At 34.6% G+C, this 27707-nt stretch overlaps 1 protein-coding gene across 4 annotated transcripts in view; it reads right to left on the bottom strand.

Moving 5' to 3' along the window:
- The window catches only part of LOC150096338 (cell division cycle and apoptosis regulator protein 1-like), a 557664-nt gene that overhangs the window by 275281 nt on the left and 254676 nt on the right, over window positions 1–27707 (bottom strand). For all 4 annotated transcript variants that reach the window (XM_090408838.1, XM_090408841.1, XM_090408840.1 and 1 more), the window contains exon 11: window positions 5763–6043. In XM_090408838.1, the coding sequence (XP_090264964.1) occupies window positions 5763–6043 (281 nt within the window). The remainder of the gene's footprint in view (window positions 1–5762; window positions 6044–27707) is intronic.

The following is a 27707-nucleotide window of genomic DNA, read 5'->3' as shown; positions in this document are numbered from 1 at the left end:
AATGAATTTTGTTGTCATTAGCAACCAATCCACTATGTATGTAACAACACTCCACTATGTATTTAATATCGTTAGATTCCACCTTATATCAAATGGCTTCACACTCACTGCTACATGGAAAATTGTTGCTAGTATAGCAGTCATTGCTTTCTACCCTAACAGGACTCAAATCATCCAATATCATTAACAGTACATCCCCCCCCCCCATCCTCTGCTGCCTATCCTTCCCAAAGATACTGCCCTTTACACTTGATACCAGTTCATATATATATATATATATATATATGCATCTGCTAGGAAGGTCTCAGTAATGCCAACAATCTGAGGACCCAACATGCTCACAAAAGCATCTAAACTCTACCTCTCTGTTTCTGATACTCCTGGTATTCATGTACAGGCATAATAAGTTGCCTGTATGTTTTTTTTTTTTTTTTTTTTTTTGTATATTCACTTCTATAGTCTGCATGATGCTGCTGGACAATTTGCAGGTCTCAATTCTTGCCTTGCTTATTCTGACATCCTTGCACATATTAATAAGTCTGAACTAGACAAATATGCAACTGTTTTTTACCCTTAATTGTTTCCATGATAAAGCACATTCCTCTCATAATAGTGATTCATGGTATAAACAACACCAAGAGAAGAAAAAAATACATTTATTAAGCTAATTAATATTTCTTCTAGATAAGCTTATATGTTGGTCATACATAGATTTTAATTTTTCAGGAAAGACAACATATACTAGAATCATCATCGTTTATAATTTTACAATTATAAATAGGGAAAAAGTTTTGAAACACTTTCTATTGATATAATATTTTTGTAAACTCTGTTGTTTACTAAGATTCTGACTGCCATTTCCAGATTGATCTACAGATGAGTCCACAAAGGTCCATTTATGATAAGGGGACCTGATTTCAATGAATGCCAGGTGGGTTTTCCATCGTGCTCCTATATGCAGATTGCATACATGTTTTCTGCCTCTGCTCCTCTGCAAAGTTGATAAAATTTTCCACATTTTAGGAGGGTGCGAACATTATATGTTGAAATGATTATGGATTTCTTCCAGAAATAGTGTTTAGAGCATTTCTTTCCTTCATCAGGCTGAAGGCTTCCCTGTGGGCTTTGACCTCCAGCCATCATAGGGGGAGGATTGAAGTGTGCTCTGAATACTAGAATATTAATTATAAACTACTTTAATTAATACCTTCCTATATTTTGGCACTGTTACATCGCCATCATCAAGAATCACAAAAAAATGATATGCATGCAGGCACTAACACTGAGCAAATGAGACTGAAGAAAGGCAACTGAAGTTGGTCCTAGAGTCCTAAAATGTGTCCCCTTGCAGACTAAATTGGGTTGTCTTGGCTGTTGGGCTGATGACCTTAAAATGTATGCTTCTCAAATTTGGGACAGTCTCATGCACCCAAATTTGTTGAGGTTTGGAAAGTTTTTCAGAGCTGAGACAGATTCAATGAATAGTATTTTATACTAGTATTTGCTGCGGTGTAATAGACTAGCCTTTTTCCAGCATATCCTGTGGTAGGTGTCAATCCATGGTCAGCAAGTCCTGAGTGGCTGTGTCCTGATATTGGCTGTCTTGCCTGTTTGGTCATAGTAGGACAGTTTGCAACTGCAAGAGACATGGTATACTCCTGGTAGGTCTAGGGGATATGGCTAGTCTTAGGTGAAACAGATAAGAGATGCCAATTTCTTATGTGGTCTGTAACTGGTTGTAAGGTCATATTTCCTTAGGTTTTTTTTTTCTGATTATTTTATACCCTGCATCTTCTGAGCACATTCATGACTGATACAAACAATTGAAATAAACAATTGTGAAAAACATTTCAAATTATAACTGAAACAGAACTAATGTCCTTACATGATGCCCTCTATGGGCTGGATAACCATAAAATTCATTTGGAGAAGTCAAGCTATCAGGTCTCAAAATGACAGTCTCTACCATATCTTTGGCAAATTAATTCAATGATATCTGTTGAGGTTGGGAGAGTGCTTCATAGCTGATGCTGATTCTAAAAAATAGTCTCTCAGGCCTATAATGACTTCTATTTATTATTGATATTTTCCTCCATCTAATCCTATGTGAAGGAGTATCTAGAGCATGGTCTACTAATCCTGACTTTCCATACAGATGATCATGGATGTATTTTGTGTTCTTGATGGCAGATGTTAACTGATCTAACAGTCTATCCAAAGTAGGCTAAACTGCAGGCACAAGAAACTTCATACACTCCAGGATGCACAAGAGGAAAAGGATCATCTTTAGAAGAACAGATGAAAGTAGCTAGCTGAATGAAAGGTTTGAAAATGGCATGGAGATCATATTTGCAGAGAACTTTGGCTATTTTTTTTTTTATATACCCTTAATATGAGGGATGGGGATGCATGTAGCATTTTATCTTTTTTTTTTTTTGGACTGTAGCCATTGGCTAGAAAGGTGTTGAAAGGTCCATGAGCTCAGTTTCAAGGGCTGTGCCATTTGAACAAATAGCCCTAGCTCAGTGAGTACACGTTTTTGAGATTGCCATATTGCTAGGAAAGATGGTAGTCATGTGATTGCTTATTTAAACGCCTTCTCTATGAGTGTATTTTCTGTAAATAGAAAAAGATAATGGGTGATTAGGAAATCATGTCACTAGTGTATTTACACAGAGGAGACAAATGTCATTTCCTTTTTTTCTATAGCGAAGGATATTGACTGTTAAGATGAGATGCACTAAAATTGTATCCAAGGTGTCTGGACCATGAGGCCAAATAGCAAACACAGCATCAACATAACACAGCCAAACCATTGGTTTAAGCATGGCTATGTTGGATGCTTGGTTTTCAACATCTTCCATGTAGAAGTAAGCTTGGGGCAGGACAACTGCAGTGCCATCCAGCTGTTTGTATTTTTCCCTTTTCATAAGAAACAACCTCAATGCATGGCAAATCTGAATAATTTAATTATGTCAAGTGGCAAATGTGGCTTAACAAGTCAAGGGTCTCTGTCAAAGGTACATAAGTGAATAATGAAATAATATCAAAATCAACAAAATATTAGTAAGTTTAATAAATGTATTTTTCCCTTGGTGTTGTTTATACTGTGAAGTGCTATTATGTATAATCAATGACACCTAAGCAGTTCCATATATGTGCAAATTCCTCTCATTAACAAAGTTACATAACTACACTTTTGAACAGATTCTTTCCATTCCTCACATAATAATTTAGTTTCCCTGATTCTCTGTATTTGGTCTCATACCAATTAATGTTTTTTCCTGTCAAATGCATTCAAGTGTAGGCCACCTGCTCTTATAGAAATCCATTCTTTCCTCAAATTCAATCCACATATCCAAATACTTGCAACAAACATTCTTTCTACATAGCCAATGCATTGAATCGTTTGCCATTATATCTCTTCTTCTTAATTAATTTCTATCATATCTAGGTAATATAGAATTTTCACTCTTCACTCTCACTTCTTCCAACAGTCGTTTTATTTCCTCTCTCATACCATAATTGCCACCAAACAAATTATCTGCTTTTACCAAAACTACCATCTCTTTTACTTTTCTTCTTTTCAATTGCATTCAATTAAATTTTTGAATTAGTAACCAGAAAACTAGAAATAATCACAGGGTTATTAATCACATGTTTTATGACTGAATTTCCATATCATATAATATCCTTCTTTTTATAATCAATTTTACCTACCTGATTATCTTTATGTGATATCTAACCTGATTCAATGCTGTTTTGTTTTTCCTTTTGCTGTTTATTACTTCCTGCCCTTACAACGCCTTTCTAATTGCTGCTTTTCAACTTTTTCCAATTCCTTCATCATCCATCTAATGATTTGCTTTAGTCTAGATATTTCCAAAGTTAATTCATACCCGATATTCTTGCTGTTTTCCGAAGTGGTATCATTCCATTCACTGGGGCAACCCACTTTACCATATTAATAATTTCACTAGCATTCCTCTTTGTTGCTGCTCTACTGTTCTTGCAAGGTTTTGGTGCCATTTCAGTACTACTTTAATATTAATGATATTCCAACAAAATATCAGGAAATATATCAGATACTATCAAGACAAAAAAAAAAAAAATCAACAGTAATATTACTATAAACACTAATTATTCTATAAAAATAACACAATAAAGCAGATAAAAGTCATCAATTTAACAGGAGCATTAAACACACAGATCTTTTACTATAGCCTCGAACCACACTCTCATGATATAGTGTGACTCAACTTTTCCCATCCTTGTTGGCCCATTCTTTTTCAAAGATATTTATCCTATGTGCACTATTAGTTGATACAGATATTGAATACCTAAACCTATTTAGTACTCTAACAGAGAGAAACCTGATATGCAAGATCGGATGTTTCCTCATCTGCCTAACCTACTGCTATCGACCTACTACTGATATGGTGAGTAGTCACTCCTGTATCTCTCAGTTTGGCCAATTTGTTTAAAAACCATTATCAATGATATGTTACATTCACACAATTTGCAGAAGCTTATTATGCTAAACATAGACACCCACTGGTGACACTTGCAACATGACAATTTACAGTCTCTGGCAGTGAACTCCACACACTTTTATTTATTTATTTATTTATTTTATTTTTTGTGATTCTCTTCTCCATGATCTGAACTATATATTCCCGCTTTGTTTTATTTCCTAGAACTAAATTTATAAAACTCTAAGAATTAAACTCCCCAGAGTTTCAAGTGCTAATAGTTTAACCCAATATATAAAACTTATATAATTCAAGACTACCTCTAATTTTAAAAATCACCATACAAAAATTATAATTTATGATAATGATGCATTTAAAAATTCCAAGTTAATCTTTCAATTCGGAATTGGATGCATTTATACAGTAATTGGAAATGAATTTCAGCAAGCAAAAGCTATTCCAACTAATATATGCTCATTGAGGAAAGGTACCAATTCATTCTGAATGAAAAAACTTTACATATGATAGAAATCCGTTGCAAAAAATGGTAGAAATGATTAATATTTTATACTTTACAGGTAATGCATTATAATTTACTCATAAAAAAATAAACAATACCACTCTGCTACCATTTCAATTGATTCCTCTACGAACAGAAACTCTTAAATTCTTAGCAAAAATGATGCTCATAATGCTGGATAAATTGTGAAGAAAATAAAGTTTTCTTCAAAATGATCAATAAATTACTAATTAATTTTAGTATATTATAGCTGAATCACTGTAAAAATGTTGGTAGAAATTAGCCCAGACCTTTTAACCTCATAGATTAAGTTTCTAGTATAAACAGATATTTATGATAAAATAATAATAAAAATAAATAAATTAAAACATTCTGAAGGTCTACAAAGTAAAATAATAATAGCACATAGCACAGGTGGCAATACTTTTAATTAACATGATACTTGTCAGGAACTTCTTTGGCATTCTGCAGAGTTCATCTGTAAGAAAACTAATAAAATAAGCAACATTTACTTACATCTAAAACTGAAAGAAAATATAAGGATACTTCTTCAGTATACACAGGATAATTTATAAAGAAAGAAAATGAGACATTATCGCATAATAATTATATGATTATTATAAGATTCACTCTTATTATTATGTGAAGATATTAAATGACAGTCTCATCTGAATGAATAAAGAGAAATGAATTAAAAATTAATGCCTTCTTTATATACACTAATTTGCTAGTATTTGTTTCCAAGTTTAATATTTAAACAATCTACTCACCACTGGCTACACCGGCTTAAATCTATCCCAGTCAGCGCTTTACAAGTTCGAATTGCAGTCCTAATTAGAACTTGTGGATCTTTCTCTGGATCAGTTCCATCTAAGGAAGGAGACCAAGGACCACCAATGGCTACTGTTTCGTTTTTCCCTTTCAAGCCCACTAAAAAACTGATAAGACGAGTTGGATGAACAAAGTTCTCACGGACATCATCTGGATCTTCTGCTAGTGCACAAGACTTGTGAAAAATTTCTTTTAAGGGAGGTGTAGATATTAGCATTACCTAGAAAACAACAAAGGAATGAAAAAAATAAAGTATGAAATAATAAATAAAGCTTTTTTTACCATCATCATCAATTTCCTGATATGTATTGATGATAAAAAAAAAAGCTTTATTTATTACCTTTACATTACAATGAATTTGTATTCATATAAAATTTGTTTTTAAAATTTTATTGTTGTTGTTGTTGTTGTCTTGTCCTTTGAGGAGTCTTAGATATTTCCATGTGCTCTTTGAACTGCTTTGGCTATGTTGATGATTTTGTTCATATAGAGTTTTGTTCAGGATTAGGGTTTATTGCTTTCAAGGCTGCTGTAATTGCTGGACAGGTAAAAATGTGAGTAGGTGTCAATTCAATATTAGGGCAGTTATTACAGTTTCTAAATGTTCTTGTACCATCCGTAAGATCTTCATTCCCCTAAGATGCCCTGTTTGGAGTTTTGCTATCGTAGTGGAGGTCTTTCCATCAGCATTAATTTCAGGAATTTGGTGTTGTATCCCTGATTTTCATGGAATTAGTTTAGATTTTGCTAGTGCATTAGCATCAGCAAGAATTATCATGTCAGTTTCTTGGTTGAGTTCTCTGCCCTCTTTTGCTAATTTATCAACTGCTTCATTGTAATCAATGTCCACATGAGCAGGAATCCATTGTAAAATGCAACTTTTTCCCAAAGACTTTAGTTGGTTTAAGAGTTTTAGGATATTTTGGATGAGCTTGGTATTACGATTTTTGTTTGCCTCCATAACTGATTTGAATCACTGTAAATTATAATTCCCTCTGATTGTCAAAATGATGATAATTTTAAGTAGGCTTCGAGTGCTTTATTTATTGTGCAGAGCTTATTAGCAAAATTGGAAGCAATTCTAGCAGATCCAACTTTTATTGCAAGTTTTTTTTGACTTTCGGGAGTAAAAGGAGAGAACCAATGCCTTCATTAATCATACTGGTGTCTGACGATCCATCGGTATAACAAGTAACTTGTTTGGAGGATGAAAGTAGGTTGATAGTATTTAGGCCTTTTGCTCTGAGTGTTTCTTTTGATTCTTTTTTTTTTTTGTACAGGGTTCAGTAAAGTTTAGATTTATGGAGTATTTGAAGGTAAAGGTATGAAAAATAGAGGTTCTTTGCTTATGTGGGCATTTAGATAATGAAGACCTATTTCCTTCCTGATAGTGTTGCCACCTGGTGACACTCTCAAAAAACTAAATATACTGAAATGGCTTTTGGGTCATTCAGTATAGGTACTGAAATTGTACCTATACTGAAATGGCCCAAAATTTGTACAGGGTTCAGTAACGTTTAGATTTATGGAGTATTTGAAGGTAAAGGTCTGAAAAATAGAGGTTCTTTGCTTATGTGGACATTTAGATAATGAAGACCTATTTCCTTCCTGATAGTGTCATCATATTATGATGGTGTCACTTCCTGAGAGTGTTGCCAGCTGGTGACACTCTCAAAAAACTAAATATACTGAAATGGCTTTTGGGCCATTTCAGTATGAAAATACCTTAAGATTAATTACAGGCTCTATTAGATTGACTCTAACATATTGGTTACCTCTTTTAGCAGGCATTATCCCTATAGAACTAGGAAGATTGAATTCTTTAGTCCATGAATTTCAAAAAATTGCTAATCCAAACCTACCTATTCATCAGGATCTCCCAACTCTTAATGTCAACAGACTGAAATGTTGCCATCCATCACTATAAGCAGCAGAAGAACTAGTGCTAAATAATTTTAATCCTTTATCAAAGTGGGAGGAAACATGGAAGGAAAATACGAAAGAACATTTACATAACATCTTTAAAGTTGATCAAACACCTTTACAGGATCGGATCTGCCTCGCAAAACCTGGACAATACTAAATAGGATTCGGACAAAATGGCCTGTGTGAAGATACTCTCTATAAATGGAACAGACAATCATCTCCAGAATGTGACTGTGGTGCTCCACAACAGACTATGCAACATATTGTAAAAGAATGCACCTTCCATGCTTATTAGAATGACTGGAATGACATTTTACAAGCGGCTCCCGAAGCTGTGACCTGGATTACAAACTTAGATCTGAATTTATAATGATATATATGTTTTTTCTCATTATAACAAATTAAGACTTTAACTTTTATTTTATTTTTATTTTTCAACTCCTTGGAAAAATATTTTAAATTCTTCAATCCTGTTAATATATAATGAGATAATGATTCTCTTTTTTAGCATCATGTTTTTGCCATGAGCAATGTAGGCCACTGTGCAGACTGTGTACAAATATGGTTTTCAAAAGGATGACAGAGACAACTGACTAAAGTGGTTTCTTGTCTCTGGAATATTGAGTATAAAGAAAGGTTGAGAAGGTGTAATTTAAAGTCTAGTGGACATAAAGAGGAGGGAGTGATATGATAGAGACAAGTTAGTAAGGGGTTGTTATAAGATTAATATTGGAGAGATTTTTCATAGAATGTTGGGAAATGGAGGGAGAACAAGAGGTCATTCCTAGAAGCTGTATGAGGATATATGCAAAGGAATGAGAAGCAGTCTTTTTGCACGGAGAATAGTGAATGATTGGAATGCACTGCCTGAGAGTGTGGTGTCTGCAGAGTATTTGAATATATTTAAGGGGTTACAGGGTTAATAATAATACACATAATAGTAAGTGTTACACATAACACATTATCTGAGATCTTACAAATCTTCTATGAATATCATCATAATTATACTTTTCATGGATTTAGCATAGCATTATACATCTCCTTGCAGACATGTATAATGCTATGCATCAAGGGAAGGGCCACTACCCAGACCGGTTTCGACCTTTATGAGGTCTCATCAGTGTGAGCCAGACTCAGAGGTGGCGATACTAAGGTGGAAGTAATGGAGAAGTCATATTTACCTGTATGAGTTGCCAAAGGGTGTCACACCCTATTATTAAAATTCTCTGGATTAGAGAAAAGTTTATGGAAGATGAGGATGAGACCTCAATAAAGGTCAAAACCAGTCTGGGTAGTGGCCCTTCCCTTAACGCATAGCATTATACATGTCTGCAAGGAGATGTGCTTTGCATTATCGGAGATGCTAAGGCAAGTGCTCAGAACTTATACCACCTTTACCACGAGTTGTCCCAGTCCTGAAAGTACTTCGGGCACAAACTTTGTTTGCTTACACTTGGATAAAGGATAAAACCCAATATATAATTAGTAGCATAGCCAAGTGAAAAAACTTCCATACACCAGTTATTTTTAACTATTTAGCAATTTTTTTTATATCTTGTTCATTTTCATATGTAATCATATACCCTAGGTAGTTAAATGAATTCACCTGTTCTAAAATCTTGTTATCTATTACCATTTTAGTTCTTATTGAATTTTGTCCTTCAAAGGCCATCATTTTTGATTTTTCTGTTGATGTTATCATTCCATAATCTTTGGCTATTTTATTTAAATTTAAAATATCTTCCTGTAAATTATCTTCAGAATTTGTAATTATTATTTGATCATCAGCAAAACAGAGCATATTTAAGTTTACAGTAGGAGACAAGTTTAATTCCTTGATGGGAAATTTTATTCCATTTTATTATTATTTCATTTAAATAAATATTAAAAAGAGAAGCTGAAAGGGGATATATCTTGTCAGACTCCTTGATTTATCTCTCTTGGATATGATAGATCATCATTTAATCTTATTTGTATTTGATTATTTTCATATATACTTATGATAGCATTGAGAATATTATTTGGTATTTGTCTTTCTTTTAATATGTTAAATAAAATACTTTTTAACTATATCAAATGCTTTTTCAAAGTCAATAAATGTAATATGTGTTTCTATATTGTATTCTCTTCTTTTCAATATTATCAATTTTAGACAAAAGGTCAGGCCTATACATGATCATTCATATCTAAATCCATTTTGTACTTCAAAAATAAAGCCTTCAGAATATTTTATTAGTTTGTTATTTAAAAATCTGCAATATATTTTATAACAGGAACGTAGAACTTATACGTCGACAGTTTTTTTGGGGTCATCTCTATTACCTTTTTTAAAAAAATAAGGATCACTATGGTTTTTTTTCCATTCTATTGGTGGGATACTTGTTGAGTAAATTTTATTTAAAAATAATAAAAGTCTTTCTTTAAACCTTATTCCTGCATATTTGTATAATTCTGAACCTAACTATTTTCTGCAGGTGATTTTCCATTTCTGGTTTCTTTCAAGATGATTTGTAATTCTTCTTTAGTTATTTCCATTAAATGTTTACCGGTTATTTTTTTTTAAATATTTGTCCACAATTCTGTATAGAAATTTAGAAAGTTCTCTAAATTAAAATTCGGTGTTTAATTTTATGCTTTCTCTAGTATCTGTACTTAAATGTTTCAAAATATTATATACAATGGATCTTATTCTACATAACTCATGTTCTAAATAAGAAACAAATTTGCTCCATGATTCTCTACGTCTTTTTCTGACTTCTCACTTGGCTATAGCTCTTATTCTTTTATATTCTATTTCAACTTCTAATTTTTTTACTGCTTAACCATTTATGACATGATTCTTTTTTTCATTTTGATCGTATCATTCCATATCTTAATTTTTCTTTTTATTGAAATTTTTGGTCTTAAACTTTCGATTGATGCCGTATTATTATTAACATCTGACCTCCATGGAGGCAGAGACTCATCGCAGGAGTTACACACTATTGCACACAATGCTCATCTAACTATGCTTTAAACTGATTCAATGTGTCTACACCCACAACACACTCAGGCAATGCGTTCCACTCACCAAACACTCTCCATGCAAAGAACCTACTCCTCACTCTCTGCTCACATCCTTATACAGTTTCCAGTGATGGCCTCTTGTTCTACCTCCTCTTCCATTCTATGAAAAATCTCTTCCATTTCGACCCAATAACAATCCCTGACTAGCTTATATGTCTCAATCACATCCCCCCCCTTCTGTGCACAATAATCCATATGAGGCCTGATCAAGGCCTATACAATAGCATCATAACCTCTCTCTTTCTGCATGTCAAGTCCTCCACATCACTGCCATTATCTGATGTGACATCTTCACAACTTGTGCAATGTAGCCCTGAATTTCAGGTCCTTGTCCACAATCACTCCTAGTTCTCTCATCTCCTCTACTTCCTTTAAAGTTTCCCCATCAAGTGTATACTTTGTATCCCATTGCTGCTTACCAAATCTCAAAACCTTACACTCTGCAACACTGAACTGACAGTTCCATTTACGTGCCCATTCATGCAATCTATTCAAGTCCTCTTGTAAGGCCATAACATCTGCTTGACTCTGCATTTCTCTCCCCAATTGAACAACAACATATGTTATTCAATTTGTATGTTAATTTGTTCATATGGCCCCCAAAACTGATCCTTGTTGCACACCACTAGTGACCTTTCTCTTTCGGGATACCACACCCCCATATACAACTTTCTGATACCTATCCGACAGCCAGTCACTGATCCAACTCTGAAGTCTGTTATTTAGTATCATTTTTATATTAAGCCATTCTATTTCTTCACTTTGTTTTATTTTATTTTATTATTTATCTTATTTTATTCTATGAATATACCCAGCATTTTAGTTTTAATAAATGAAAGCAAAAATACAATGATTGATGAGTCTGAAAGTGAAGGTCAATGACCTTATGGACAACTGCACACAAATTAGAGGTCCAATCATGAATAGCATTAGTAAAGAGCTCTTTATTAATAGAGCTCTATACTAGCAGAGCTCTTTGCTAATAAATAGCTGGTTATATTACTTGAATTTTAGTATACTGCTGTTTATTTTTGACAACTCAGTGTGTCTTTGTGAGTTTTGGCTTAGGGAATTGTTAGAACTTTATTAAATGAAATATTGAACCTTGCCTTCTTTGAACAGAACACAATGGTAGTGCTCATGAAGTCAACTACACAGGCATCAACTGGCAAGACTAGGCAAAAATCAAGTGCTGCTAATGATGCATACATATTACACTCATGACAATGGTTCAATGTCATAATATGTATGCATGGCAAAATGTGAAAGATATGTTTGTGGAAAGACTGAAACAGCAGACGACAGAATGTATGGATTTGTAGGAAGTGCAATATTTTGTTACACTATGACAGTGTTTCTTAATCTTCAGATATCTGTGTACCTAGGGTTGTCAGACGTCCCGATTAATCGGGATTGTCCTAATTTTAAGCCTCAAATCCCAATGTCCCGAATAGACCTTTCGAGAAGCTTCAAAATATTGGAAAGCTTTCAAAATCTGCCTTTGCCGAACTAAAGAAATTTTTAACAGTGTACAGAAATTTTTAGCAGTGTATTTGTGTATATTATGATTTAACCGAGTGCCTGTCTCGTTTCGTGATATTGTGTAGAGGGGACTTGCAGTGATCAAGTACATTTAAACAGTACTGTTGGACAGCGAGCCAAGGTAGATGCATTTAGTTCCGTTGACCGTTGATTTATTTACTATATTTTATTTTGTGTTTCGTTTTCTTATTTAAGTTAAGTTATTATTACTACTTTAAAACTTGATTATTAGTAATTATTTGAAATATAGTATTTGAAATTAATAATAACGTTTCTAATTACTTTATTTATTTTTAGCCCTACTGAAAATGCCGAAGAGACAATGCAAATTTTTAGAAAAGTAAAGTGAAAATTATCCAATGTGATATACTGCTGCTAATCTTTTCACTCCAAAATGCATAATCTTATTATCTTGCAATGTTGAACAGATTATTTTAAAACTATTTAATTATTTTGCTATATACACTATAAGAACAGAAAGACTAAAAGATTTTTGCAATTTTGTGGATGTAGAATATAAAAAATTACTGTCACACTGTAAAACAAGATGGTTTGCACTGCTACCTGCTATCGAGCAAACTATAAAATTATTTGATGCTCTTAAATCTTTTTTCTTGTCGGAGGAAAAAACACCAAAGACTTTACTAGATTTTTTTAAAAACCCTCTTAGTGAAGCCTATCTTTGGTTCCTACATAGCCAATGAAGTAGTACTCATTTTCAAATATTAAAAATTGAAGGAAGAAATAAGTCAATTATAGAAGTTTTAGAGGTTATAAAATATAGTGTCAAAACAGCAATAGAAAAGTTAAATAATAATTTTGTACCATTTCAAGTTAAAACAATAATAAAAAAAATTGAAGAAAGTGAATTAATTTCAAAAAAAAAAAACAAATCAATGAATTTCATGAAGAAATAATAAAATTTTATGAAACAATGACTGAATATTTAAAACAGTGGATAATACCATTGGAAACATATTCAGCGTTTTCATAGATGACTTTGGAAGAAATTCCAAAGTGGAAAGATGTGGAAAAAAGTTTTGAATATTTGAAGACAAAAAATATTGATATAAATGACACATACTTATTTAATCGGAGTGCTTAAGGGTCAAAGCTGTATAACTGAGAGGAGATCTTCACATAGCCTTTAAAGGAATGCAAAGAACCGACAAGGGCTTCTGACCTAATGTCCAATCCTCACCTTCTCATCGTACACCCTGTTGGGTATCTACCTGGATACTGAATGAACGAGGATGGGTTGGCAATTTGGGATATAGCTGACCAAATTGTATTCTTATTGGCTTAAACCAAAATACAAAATGATGGTACAAGATGACAAAATTTCATGCCAGATGGGGCATTGCCTGGTTAAACAAGACCCCCGTTGTTTTTGCCAGGGAACCAGGGCGAACAGCGAAAAGTCAACTACTGGAACAAACCCTAAAACACACACCAACTCAATATCACCAGAGTTGAAGATCGGTACTATCAACATAAGAAGCCTGAATGACAAAGAAATGGAGCTAGCTGAGGAATTAGATAAATACCAGATTGACATAATAGGGGTGACTGAAACAAAAAAGACAAAAACTGGTGAGGTCTATCTGAAAAATAAATACAAAATGTTATATTCAGGCAATGACAATCGAGGAAAAGAAGGAGTAGCTATAGTATTCAACACTAAATACGAGGCTAATCTTCTTGAATGGCAGGCAGTCTCAAGTAGAGTGGCATGGGCAAATATCAGAATGAGAAACTGGACAATGAGACTTATTTGTGTCTTCCAATGAACCACAGAAGGCTCTAATAAAGTAAAGTGGAAGAATTTTTTGAGGCTCTAGAGAAAGCTACTGACACAATAAAAAAGGAAAAGTTGTCCTTGTTGGGGATCTAAATAGCAGAGTAGGAAGTGATTGTCAGACATACAAAAATATTTTGGTAAAATTTGGAGAAAAGAGCAAAACTAATAATAATGGCAAATACCTGTTGGATTTCTGCTCAGGATATGGACTGGTTATTACTAACACCATGTTCCAACATCAAAATGTGCACAATTCACATGGAGAGAAGAGGCAAGGAATAAGAAAAGTCTCATTGACTATGTTATTGTTGATAGTGATGTTTTCTCCCTCGTGCAGGACACCAGAGTGTACAGAGGATTTCAAATTGGAAGTGATCACTATTTAGAGCAGGATAAAATTGAATTTCATATTGAGAAGAATAACATGTAAGAAAGTTTTAAGGCGAATAAAAGTTGAGCAGCTCTCAGATGTGAACTGTAGACTAAAATACACAAAGATTATTGAAGATAAAACGAAAGAGTTTGAGAACAGGAACCAAACCTTGGAGGTTCAGTGGCAAACCTTGAAAAAAACCCTGATTGATTCAGCCAGAGAGGCATGTGGTGAGGTTGTCTGCACGGATAGAAAAATCAGAACTCCATGGTAGACACAGGAAGTTAAAGAAGCAGTGAAGGAAAAGAAGAAAGCATATCAAAAATTCCTGGCAAATAAGTCAGCTTGTTCTCCTAGAGAATACAGAGAGTAAGAAAGCTAAACACTGTGTAAAACTTGCTAAACAAAAGTCATGAGAGGACTTTGGCAAGAACATGGAAAATAAATATCAAGAAGGTGGCAAAATATTCTGGAGGTTGTTGAAGAAGCTCAGAAATGGAGGAAAGAGTGCTGTCAAAGGAATTAGAGATGATAAAGGTGACATGAAAACAGGAGAAAAAGATATCCTTGAAGTATGGAGTAATTACTTCGAAAAATTGCTAAATGAAACAAGCAGTGATAGCACAGTGGTTAAGACACTCAAGAAGCATACAGTCAGGAATACATTGGAGTAGAGCTCTCATAGTACCCATATATAAAAAGGGAAATAAAACTGAAAGTGAGAATTACAGAAGTATTTCCCTACTGAGTGTTCCTGGTAAGATATATGCAAGTATACTTGAGAAACGGTTGAGAAGAATTGTAGAAGAAAAGCTTGGTGAAGAACAGGCTGGATTCAGGCCAAATAGAGGCTATAAGGATCAGATCTTCACTTTATGACAAACAGTAGAGAAAGCATGGGAATATAACAAAGATCAGTATTTAAGTTTTGTCGATCTGAAAAAGGCATATGACAAGGTGCCAAGAGAGAAGCTATTCAATACGCTGCAGTTATATGGTGTCAATGGGGCATTATATCAAGCAATACTTATTTTTATTTGAGTTGTAAGTCAGCAGTTAGGATTGAAGGAGGTACAGGAAAATGGTTTAATGTTAAATCTGGTGTGAGACAAGGATGTACATTATCCCCTCTGTTATTCATTATCTATATGGATCATATTATGAAGGAAGGTGGTATTAAACCTGAAATCAAATTGGAGATGTTAATGTCAGCTCTTTGCTTTATGCAGACGATGTTATACTTTTAAATAAATCTGCTACAAGTCTGCAAGATTCCCTGACTAAATTGAATAACTGTTGTAATAGATATGGTATGAAGGTCAGCAATAAAAAGACAAAGACAATGAAAATCGGCAGAATCGTTGAAAATGTCAACTGCGTTATGAATGGAGAACCTGTAAAACAAGTAAAACATTTCAGCTACTTAGGCACGATTTTTAGTGAAGATGGTAAATTAAATATGGAAATAGACAACAGAATCAACAAAGCTGGTATGGTAGGAAGTCAATTGAATAAATTCATATGGAATAAGAAAGAAATTAGTCAGAACACTAAATTAGCTGTATACAAGTCAGTGTTCAAACCAGTTTTAACTTATGGATCTGAGAGCTGGGTCAGAAGTAAAACACTTGACCAAAGACTAGAGACTGCAGATATGAGAGTCCTGAGAAAGATTAGATGCATGAACAGATGGCATAAATGGCAATATCATATTAAAAACGAGGATATTAGGAAAGAACTTGACATTGGCAGCATCCAGAAATGCATCAGCAGAGTGGTATGGTCACTTAAACAGAATGGGCGAGGAAAGATTAGCAAAACAAGTGTTCTCTGCCAGGTTGGCAGGAAAACGACCCAAAGGAAGACCAAGATATAGATGGATTGATACGGTACAAAGTGCCTTAGACAATAAAAATATAAGATCTGATAATGTTGGAGTCTTGACAAGTAACAGATTGATTTAGAGGAAAATTGTAGATAGGAAGTTAGTAATAATGTAAATTTTTCATGTAGTACTATCATATCCTGTGCACCCCTTGAGGGTACATGGCAGGAATTTGATAATGATGATGACTTATTTAATCAAATCACCACATTGAAAACCATATTAGAGGAAGAATTAAAATCTTCAGAGTGGAATAAAAAAATAGCTAAAGAAAAATGGGCATTTATATTTTCAAAAATGGAAACGGAATTTCCCGAGGAATAAAAAGATTTGTATAATATATGTGAATATGTTTTTTCTATACCTGGTCACAATGGTAACGTGGAAAGAATATTTTCGTTAATGAAAATCCAATGGAAAGAGGACAGAAATAGACTTTCAATAAATACTGTTGAAAGTATTCTTCAATGTCTCGAAAACTACAATTTTAATTGTCTTCAAATGCACGATTATTTACTGAATAACAAGGCTGTATTGAAAATGGCCAAATCTAGTGATAAGTTCAAAAAGAAAGAGTAATATTTTAATTAAAACAAAGAATAACTAATAGTTTTGTGATTTTTAAATAGTTAAAATAAGCCCATGGTATTATTTCTTATAGTTATAATTGAAAAAAATGTTTTTGTGATTTTCTTTTCTTTAAATTTTGTGTTATACTTGATTCAAGTATAAAGTGAAGTAACTTGAATATCTAATTGCTAATATTTTATATTTATCACTGTGATTTTCTTAGTTGAATTGTAGAATTTTTATAAAACAAAGAATGTTTTATTTGTCTCTGTGATTTTTTTTTTTTCAGTTGAGTTGAGTTGTATTATCTTTATAAAATAAAGAATCTCATGACTCTGATATTTGTAGTTCATTTGTAGAAAGATGTGTAGTTCTTTTTTTTTGGTTGTCAAAATTTTGTCGATCCGGTCCTGTGTCCCAGTTTGACAACCAAGAAATCTGACAACCCTGTGTACCCCTTCTTAAATTTTCATTATTTCCAAGTACCCCCTTATCAAAATAATAACAATAATAAATAAATAAGTATATTTTATTGTAAATGTCTATTTTATTTGAATTTAGATGTACATGTAAACAAAAAATATGATTTATTTTTAATAGAACAAAATTTATAAAGATGTTATAAATTTTTAGTTAATTTAAATAATTTATCATCAATGAGAGGGATACAATACAATATGTATCTGTCTGCTATTTTGCTCTCTTTTGTGCATTTTATAAATCCAGTCTTTAACGAATGATCCATATTTAAGAATTTAAAAGCTGAAAAAATTACAGTATTTACTCAAATATTACTCACATTTTTTTCCCCAAACTTAAAGCAAAAAAATCGTGGTGCAAGATATATGATGGGATTTTCAGAAACTAAAATATTCAGAAAAAAACTGAAAATGTGCATGACTTACCAAGAAGCTCCTATTCGCCATCACTATTTCCGGCCTCGAGAGCAGTTTCCTTGTGTGTATTGTCAAAGTCATCTATCCAAATAACGTCATCTTCTTTCCCATAATTTCAAGCAAAAAGTACCAGTAATTTACAATACTTGAGATACATAATGAACAATCCTTCACAAATGACTAACGAGAAGTGAAAGCAGAGCGTGAAACAGACAGCAATGGTAGGCAAGTAGAGATAGAGCAGCTATGAAGATGTGCATATGATTGGTGCGGTATTAACAAAAGATCACGCGACCCAAAGACAAAGGCAAGTCAACAGCTGAGTTGGCTCTCATTTCAACAACTGAGTTGAAATGCTAATTCTCTTCAACCGAGTTGCATAATATCTGAAACACATTCATTATATATTTCTTAGTTTTAACGCGTTCACTACAGGGTGGTGTCAAACAAAGCCATATGTTGCACTGGCAACATATGGTTTTGCTTGAGTCTATACAGCAGTTTCTGTGGGACAGGACATGGGATTCTTTAGTTAGTGCAATTTTTATCCCAGTTGTCTCTGATTGCACTATTTGTTCAGAAATATATTACACAGCCTGCAAATGTCTCTGTACCATATTCAGGGACATAATAAAACCAATTGTTTTTCATGCATATGCAGAATAGTAGCTGTTGCAGAGGGCATGTTGTTTACTCCAAAGTGGAAGTGTTACTATCACCCAAGTGTGAACGTTGGGTGATAGTAACTCGCAATTTCAGTAGAAGAATTTATACGTAATATAATTTAATGTATCTATATATTTTCCTCAATATATATAATTTATTAAGAAATATATACGTTTAAATTAATTCTTTTTTCTTTGTAATGATTCTATGTGTTAATGATGCATAACCGAAAATTGCCACGTACCCCCTGAAGACCTTTCACGTACCCCTGGGGATACGTACCACACTTTGAGAAACATTGCACTATGAGTTAATGAATGTCAAACAGACTGAAGGAATGAAAGAAATAGAAAGGGAACAAATGTTAGTGAGACTCAAGGAATAAAAGAATGCAAGAAGGTGTTATATAATAATAATAATAATAATAACGTAGAAGAGAAAGTATGTGATAAGGAAGCGAAAGGAAGTACAATGAGGAAACAGAAAAAAGGTATGGTGGAACAAGAGATAGAGAGACTATGGGATTTTATTTATTTATTTATTCGTGTGGGTTTCCCCCATTCCTTGACCACCCCTTAGGACTGGTTGAGTCCTCCTAGTGAGGATTTAAGTATGTATTTTTGCTGTAGCAACGTGTGTTCACGGGACCGGTATGCCTGTTCTGAGGGACGAAAAACTCTCTACCTCCACATGAGACCGGCTAACTTACCTTTAATCATAAGAAACCAGATAAAGGTTCCTCACGTCTTGGACGGGAATCAAACCATGTCTTTCTGACCAAAGGGCTTCATCTATACCAACTGAGCTACAGAGGCTCTACTATGGAAGTGACAGACAGTGAAATTGTCAGAATGCAAGATTTGATGGAACTGTTATTCAAAATGAAAAATAAAATGAAGAATGTGCAGAGTGATGTCAGACATTTAATGGAACCAATAAAAGTGTACAAAAGAATAGAATGAAAGAAAAAAGAAGGTAAAAGAGATGACTGAGTAGGATGAGTGATTTGAGAACAGAAGTGTATCGAGATTCCATTGATAGAGGATTGGTTAATTAGAGATCTGCTATCCAGGAGGGAAAATCAGCAAAATTCATGCTTTGAACATAAGGAGGAAATGAGCAAGAGAATTCATGGTAGTGGTTGTGGGGACAAATGATTTAAGTGGACATGAGGAGAATGTAAGGACAAATATGGAGGTTACTGAGGAGAGTGAAAGATAACAGTATTGTGGGAAAGACTATCAGTGTGTTCCCAAGGTATGACAATGATGAGTTGAGACAGAGAGCCAAAATCATGAATGGTATGATAGTGGAGCTGTGTGAGGAGAAGGGAGTGCAGTTTGTGGCTGTATGGCATGCATTTGAGGGTAGAATGGAATTATGCAGACATGATGGACTGCATTTTCAATGGCTATGGAGTGAGTGAACTAGAGAAACTGTTACTAGATGGAAGTGCAGTATGTGATACAAAAAAGAGATCAGAAATAAGAGATGAAGTGAAAGATCAGGAGAGAAGTACTGAAGAGACAGAACAAGCTAGGAGAGTAACTCAGTTAGGACAACAAAAGTGCAGTCTTTTGTTGTCCTAATTCATTCCCACTCAAGTAGGTCACTGCAGCGGATCAACTTCCTCCAATCAGTTCAGTCCAAGGCCATTTTCTCCTCTAGTCTGAGGTCTTGGAGGTCCCATCTTAAGCTGTCCAGCGATTATTGTTTAGGTCTCCTTTTACTTCTTTTGCTGGTTGCTTCATCACACTCTTCTTCCCAAGTAGCTTTTATCTCACCACATAACATGACTAAACCATCTCAGCCTTGATTCCCTAATCTTTCAAGATACTTGGGTTACCTTCATTATTCCAATGTTAATTGGCAGTAGAATTGGCATGCCTGTTTAATAAAAATCTTACAACAGCACAAGTTCTAAGAGAGTGGAAAGAAGGTAAAATTATTCCACAAATTATAACCCAATCTGTATATCTGAAGTTGTGATGAAGGTACTAGAGAGACTGGTGAGAACTACAATACTGAAATGGATTGATAACAGCAATATTATCGGTGGTTGTTGGCATGGGGTTGTTAAAGAAAAATCATGTTTTACTAACTTACTAATGTACTATAACAAGGTGACAAATGCCTTGGACAAGGGAGATGCATATACAGTGGTATATTTAGATTTTACAAAAGCATAATCTAAAATCCTATCCATTGCAATAAACTAAAATGAATGGGATTAGATAATAGACTTTTTGATTGGAATCAGTGGCCAGCTGTCAGATAGGTATCAGAAAGTTATATATGGGAGTGCAGTATTCCGAGAGAGAAAGGTCACTAGTGGTGTGCTGCAGGGTTCAGTTTTGGAATCGTTGTTGTTCAATTTGTATATTAATGATATTGGGATGGGTTTAACTAGTGATATGCAGATGATGCAAAATTGGGGAAAGCAATGCAATCAAGCAAATGTTATGGCCTAGAGTAGTGGTTCCCAATCTTTTTCCACTTGTGTACCCCTTTTAAACCCATTACTATAAATTGTATTCCTTTGTTTTTAAAACAGCTGTTTTTAAAAACTGACACTTGTGTTCAGTGCCTATCTTAATGTAAAATAATGGAAATGAGATAATGAGTTGGGAAAGGAAAATTACTACACTAAAAGTAGAAACCACAAATTTAATTTTACAATATTCGTAACACAGAAATAAGTATAGCTTCATGTTAAATACTGATAATGATGATCAAGTATTTAACAAACTTTTGATTTATTATTATTAATTTTATTTATTTGTGTTGTCTGAAAAGTCTACTAATTGGTATACAGATCACCAGCCGATAGAAATATTGTTTCAATCAGCTAGTGATCTGTACTAAGAAATTATCATTTCTTAGTAACACACAATTGTTCTGGAAAGGAGGATGGGTGACAAAAGTGATGCATGAGCTGTGCGTAACGATTGGTAGAAGAGTGGTTTGGGAGAGGGGTTCATAGCAATGCCCTCACCAATCATCATTCGCTAATGTGAGCTAGTTTTGAAGTTTCTCCATTAACGGTGATTCAAACTTAACATTTATTGTTCCATAACTAACATTTTGCATTTTGTTTACTTTACTTGTTTTTCTTCCATTACTAATTATGTTTCGTGTACCCCACCCAGCACATATCCCCAGGGGAAAACGTACCACCAGTTGGTAATCGATGGCCTAGAGGAAGACTTGAACACATTGAATTAATGTGTAGGTAAGTGGAACTATCAGTTCAATGTTGCAAAGTATACACTTGGTGGAGAAACTGTCAAGGAGGTAGAGGAGATGAGAGATCTGAGAATGATTATGGACAAGGACCTGAAATTCAGGGGCCACATTGCACAAGTTGTGAATACAACACATCAGATAATGACAATGATGCAGAGGATCTTGACATGCAGAAATAAAGAAGGAGGTGGGGTAGAATAAGAGGCCATCCCTGGAAACTATAAAGAGGATGTGAGCAGAGGAGTAAGGATCAGATTCTTTGCATTACCTGAGTGTATCATGAATGTAGATACATTGAGTTTAAGGCACGGTTGGATGAGCTCTGTGTGTGATAACGTGTACCTCCCACAATGAATCTCTGATTCCATGGAGGTCAGACGTTAATAATAATAATAAAAACTTTTACATATATTGCCTTAGTATCATATTAGTTAAAAGGCAAAAGCTTCAAAATGTCTATATATTTGTCTTTTATTAATGCTTACTTTTAAGGTTTCATAATCAGACAAGTAATATTTTAAGATGATTTCTGCAATGATTAGGCAGGCCTAAGACATTTGCAGCAATCCATAAAAGTTAACACACTGACTGCTCATGGTCTCACATGTCTACTTGCAACAGTGCCAAGAGGTTGTATTTCCTCTTCAAAAAAAAAAAAAAAAAAAAAAAAGTATTACTATTATTATTATTAATAATATCTGGCCTTTATTAAGTCAAAGGACTCATCACAAGAGGTCTATACGCGTGTAAGAAGATTATCGAACCGTGCCTTAAATCCGTTCTCAGTTTCTGCACTTATGTGTTCAATGCATTCTACTCACCAATCATTCTCCATACAAAGAATCTCCTTCTCCCTCCCTCTCCTGTTCATGCCCTCCTTACACAGCATCCATGGATGGCCTCTAGTTCTTCCCGCTACTAAAAATCTTCTCCACATTAATCTGGTAACAACTCCTCACCAACTTATATGTTTCAATCATATCTCATCTTCTTCTTCTATTCACAAGGCTCTGTAAGCTGCATTCCCTCAATTGCTCCTCATATCTGACATTTTATATACCTGACACCAATTTAGTAAACCCTTCTCTGGATCCTCTCCAATACATCCTCAACCCTCTCCCCCCCCCCCAAAAGGCAACCAAGATCAATATGTGTCCTGATCAAAACACGTTTCTTCAATTTTAGCAATGTGATTCTTAAACTTCAAGCCTCTGTCCATCATCAATCCTAGATCTCTTATCTCCTCTACCTCTTTCAAATTTTTCCCATTAATTGTATACTCCGCATCCCAACTTTGCCTATCAAATTTCAAGACCTTGCACTTTGCATATTAAACTAAAAGCTCCACTCATTTGCCTAATCACATAGTCTATTCAGATCCTCCTGCAAGGCCACAGTGTCTGCTCAACTTCTCATAGTCCTTCCTAATTTTGCATCATCTGCAAACAGTTGCACATCTCCAGTTAAGAGAGCCCCAATGTCATTAATATACAAGTTAAACAATAATGGTCCCAAAATAGATCCCTGTGGCACTCCACAAGTGACTATCTTTTTGGATGTCATTAATATACAAGTTAAACAATAATGGTCCCAAAATAGATCCCTGTGGCACTCCACTAGTGACTATCTTTTTGGATACCACTCCAACCTGCTGATACATGCCAATCAGCTATCCAATTCACCAGTCATCTAATCCCATCTGTTTCAATTTAGCTACTAGCTTGTCATGTAGCAGTTTATCAGAGGCTTTTGAAAAATCCAAGTACATTACCATATATGCATCTCCTTTATTGAGTTGTCACCTTGTCATAACATGTAAGCTGACTGCCAAATGACTTCCCCTTCCCCAACAAACCCATGCTGAACATCATAAAGAATACTGCTATTATCAACCCACTTATGAATCCTAGTCCTCACCAACTTCTATAACACAATTCCTATTATATTTTTCACTGTAAATATAAACCTTTTTAGAAAAGAAATCAGAATCAAATTATTGCACGTGGATAAATAATTCTTCCATATATGTAATCTATAAGTTATCACTGGTTATCTTGTATATTGGCCCCTGAAGAAAAAATTACACCTATAAAAAATAAGCAGCTTATCCTGTGTATTTTTTATAAGTGTAATTGCATGTTGATACTAGTGCACCTAGATGCTGCTTGCTTCTCATGAGATGGATACTCCCCATGTACATCTGAAACTTCGATAAAGTAATATAAACATACAGGCTCTGAAAATGTCAGTACAACTCTGGTGTTGTAAATTTTGTATTTATTTTACAAGTCTATTGTGTTATGTCTCTCATTTATCACTTGTAAAAATTATTTAATTTGCATTTCTTTTACAAATCTGTTGTGGTACTTCTCTCATTTATCCACTTGTAAAAATTATTTAATCTGATTTCACTATACTTAATTTGTATGCCAAGCTACTTTTTCTCCAATTAGAAATAACTGCATCAACTATGCATTATCTTGTAATCTGTGAAAAAGTTCAATACAACAAATATGACATGATTCATAGTCAGCTCCATAATTTAGATGGCCAACTATGAATTATCTTGTAGTTGGCATTCAATGTGTTAATAAGCAAACAGGTTAGAGAGCACTTGAAGGATATCAATAATAAAACGAAAAAGTCTAATGCAAAAATTGGTAAGCATTATATCTTGCATTTATAATGCTATGATCTATGAAGAAGTTAGTAATGATGTAAATTTTTCATGTAGTACTATCATATCCTGTACACCCCTCGGGGGTATATCAGGAATTTGATGATGATGATGTAAAATAAAAACACAGTGGTAGCTGTGTGATATACAATGCTGCAACTACCATATTTACTCGAATATATGATTTCACTTCATGAAAAAAGAAATTCAGATGTTTCAGATATAATTCGCACACGAAAAAAGTTTAAAACTTTAAGAAATAGAGAGTGAATGTTGTTATGGCAGTTTCAAATATTTTGGAATTAGGTTGAAGAGAATCAGCATTTCAACTAAAACATTCATCAGTTTGCCTTTGTCGTCGAGTAACATGATCTAGATAATCATTAGAACTGTTGTGCAACTGGATTTTGAGAGCTTGGGATATGATTTTGCCAAAAATAATAAATAAAAATGACGTATTGTTGTTAAAAGATTTAAATATATCACGTGTTGAAGGTGAGCAGCTGATCATGTATGTAAATAACGTTGATAATTAAAATTTAAATGCATTCATTTTATAAATAATGTGAGCAATTATAAATATAATGAATACGGAATGCTTGTAGATAAGCTTCTATTTTGGATAGACATACTTCTAATTTTTTTAGGAAATGACAAGGTAAACTAAATTATTAATTATAAAATCTTTAATTAATAACCACCTATATTTTGGAAATATTACATTGCCATCTTCAGGGATCACGAAACAATGATATGTATATGCAGGCACTCACACTGACCAAATGAGGCTGAAGAAAGGCAAATGAAGTCTGCAAGGTTCCCCCTTGCAGAATAAATTGGATTGTCTTGACTGTTGGGCTGACAATCTTAGAATGTAAGCTTCCCAAATTTGGGGCAGTCTCGTGCATCCAAATTTGTTGAGGTTGGGAAAGTTTTTCAGAGCTGAGGCTGATTCGAGGAATAATCTTTCGTGCTTGTACTTGCTGCAGTGTAATAAAGTGGTCTTCTTCTTCCAGCGTATTCTGTGGTGGTGTCCAATCCATGGTCAGCAAGTCCTGAGTGGCTGTATTGGTGGAACCGGATGTAGTCCTTGTGTTCAGATATCCTGATATTGGCTATCCTGCCTGTTTGGGCATACAGGACTGTTTGCAACTACAAGGGACCTAGTATACTCCAGATAAATCTAGGGCAAATGGATGGTCTTTGGTGGAGCAGATAGAGATGGCAATTTCTAATGTGGTTTGTAGCTAGTTGTGAGGTCATATTTTCTTAGGATTTTTGATAGTTTTTCAGATGTACCCTGGATATATGGAATGGTGACAGATTTAGAGTAAGCTCTGCTATGAAAGGGGGATGGGTTGTGGTTAACTGGTTTTAATATATTTTAGATTTTTTGGGGATTGTAGCCATTGCCTAAGAAAGTGTTAAGGATATGGTTAAGTTAGCTAGGGCATTGTTATCTGAACTGATTAATTTTGCCCTGTTATATAGGGTTTTTATAATCCCATATTGTTGGGAGTGGGGGAGAAGAACTGCTGATGAATGTATCTACCTATATGAGAAAGCCAGGGATCCCATCAGGCTGATGTGTAATCAGAGTGTCTAGGAAAGAGAGGCTGTTGTTGTTTTCCTTTTCCAAGTTAAACTGGATCCTGGGGTGTTGATTGCTTAAGCGTGCTGAGAAATTGTAGAGGGTATCCAGGCCATGCAGCCAAATAGCAAATACATCATCCATGTAGCACAGCCAAACAGTGGGTTTATGTGGAGCACAGTTTAAGGCTTTTTCTTCAGAGGTCTCAATAAAGAAGTTGGCCAGGGGTGGAGAGAGTAGAGAACCCATGGCTGTCCTCTCTGTTTGTAGAATTTTCCTTACCAAATGAAATAGCCTCAGTTAAAGTTTTTATAATTAATAATTTAGTTTATGTTGTCATTTCCTAAAAAATTAGAAGAAAGAATGGATACTGAAGATTTAATTATAAATGTCCATTTAGGTTTTTTTTTCCTGAAAAACTTTAGTTTCCAAAAAGCCCTGCATATATCTCTTGCGCCACAATTTTTTAACTTTAATTTTGGAAAAAAAAGTGTGAGTTATTATTACAGGCAACTCCAAGAAGTCTACAGATTCATTGAGGGAGGCACTAACATCATGTCAAGAACAACTATTCGTCTTTCACACAGTATCTATCATACCTCGCCTTAAGCTGATTCACGGTCATAGTACCCACAACAGACTCTGGCAGCTTATTCCACTCATTTACCACTCTCCAAGTAAAGAACCTGGCGCTAACACCCCTGTTAACCACATTTTTGCCCAGCTTCCATGTATGGCCCCTAGTCCTCCCACCACCAGCCCTATTCTCAAAATTATCTTCTGGATTAATCTTATAGAAATCCTTCAGTAATTTGAATGTCTCAATCATATCACCCCTTTTCCGCCTATCAACCAATTTTTGCAACCCACAAATCTTCATTCTATTCTCATAAGGTTCATTCCACAGACCTGCTATTATCTTGGTCACTCGTCTCAGGATCCTCTCCACCTCCTTCCCATCGAGAAGAAACCCTGGCACCCATATCTGGTCACAGTAGTCTAGATGGGGTCTTATCAAGGCTCGATATAGAGGAACAATAACCTGTTTGTCTCTGCTTGTTAAAGTATTTTTCATCAATCAAGTGATTTGATGAGCTGATTTAGCCACTTTTGCAATGTGCCCCCTAAACTTCAACTCCCTATCCACCAACACTCCCAAATCCCTAGCCTCATCAATCTCCTGGAGTACGGTTCCACCAATGTGATATACTGCTGCTAATCTTTTCACTCTAAAATGCATAACCTTACACTTTGCCACATTAAATTGACATCCATTTTCCTTAGCCCAGTCCTCCAAACAATCCAAATCATCCTGCAAAATTTTGACATCCTGTGCACCACTCACAATTGTTCTACCCAACTTTGCAACATCAGCAAACAAGTGAACACTTCCTCTCAGATCCTTTCCTATATCGTTAATGAACAAATTAAAAGTAGTGGTCCAAGAACAGAACCCTGCAGCACACCACTAGTCACAGGCCGTCTTTTGGACTCCACTCCTGAATAAACCACTCTCTGGTATCTCTCCATCAACCACCCTCCTATCCATCGCACCAACCCTATATCCATCCCCATCTGCTCCAGTTTACTGATTAGAGTTCCATTTGGTATCCTATCAAAGGCCTTGGCAAGGTCCAGCAGAATC

Source organism: Typopeltis vanoorti, chromosome 19, assembly GCF_054136105.1.
Source record: "Typopeltis vanoorti isolate ZY-2024b chromosome 19, IOZ_Tvanoo_1.0, whole genome shotgun sequence".
Lineage (NCBI taxonomy): Eukaryota > Metazoa > Arthropoda > Arachnida > Uropygi > Thelyphonidae > Typopeltis > Typopeltis vanoorti.
The sequence above is the reverse complement of the archived record's forward strand: the minus strand, read 5'-3'. Positions and strand labels throughout refer to the sequence as shown.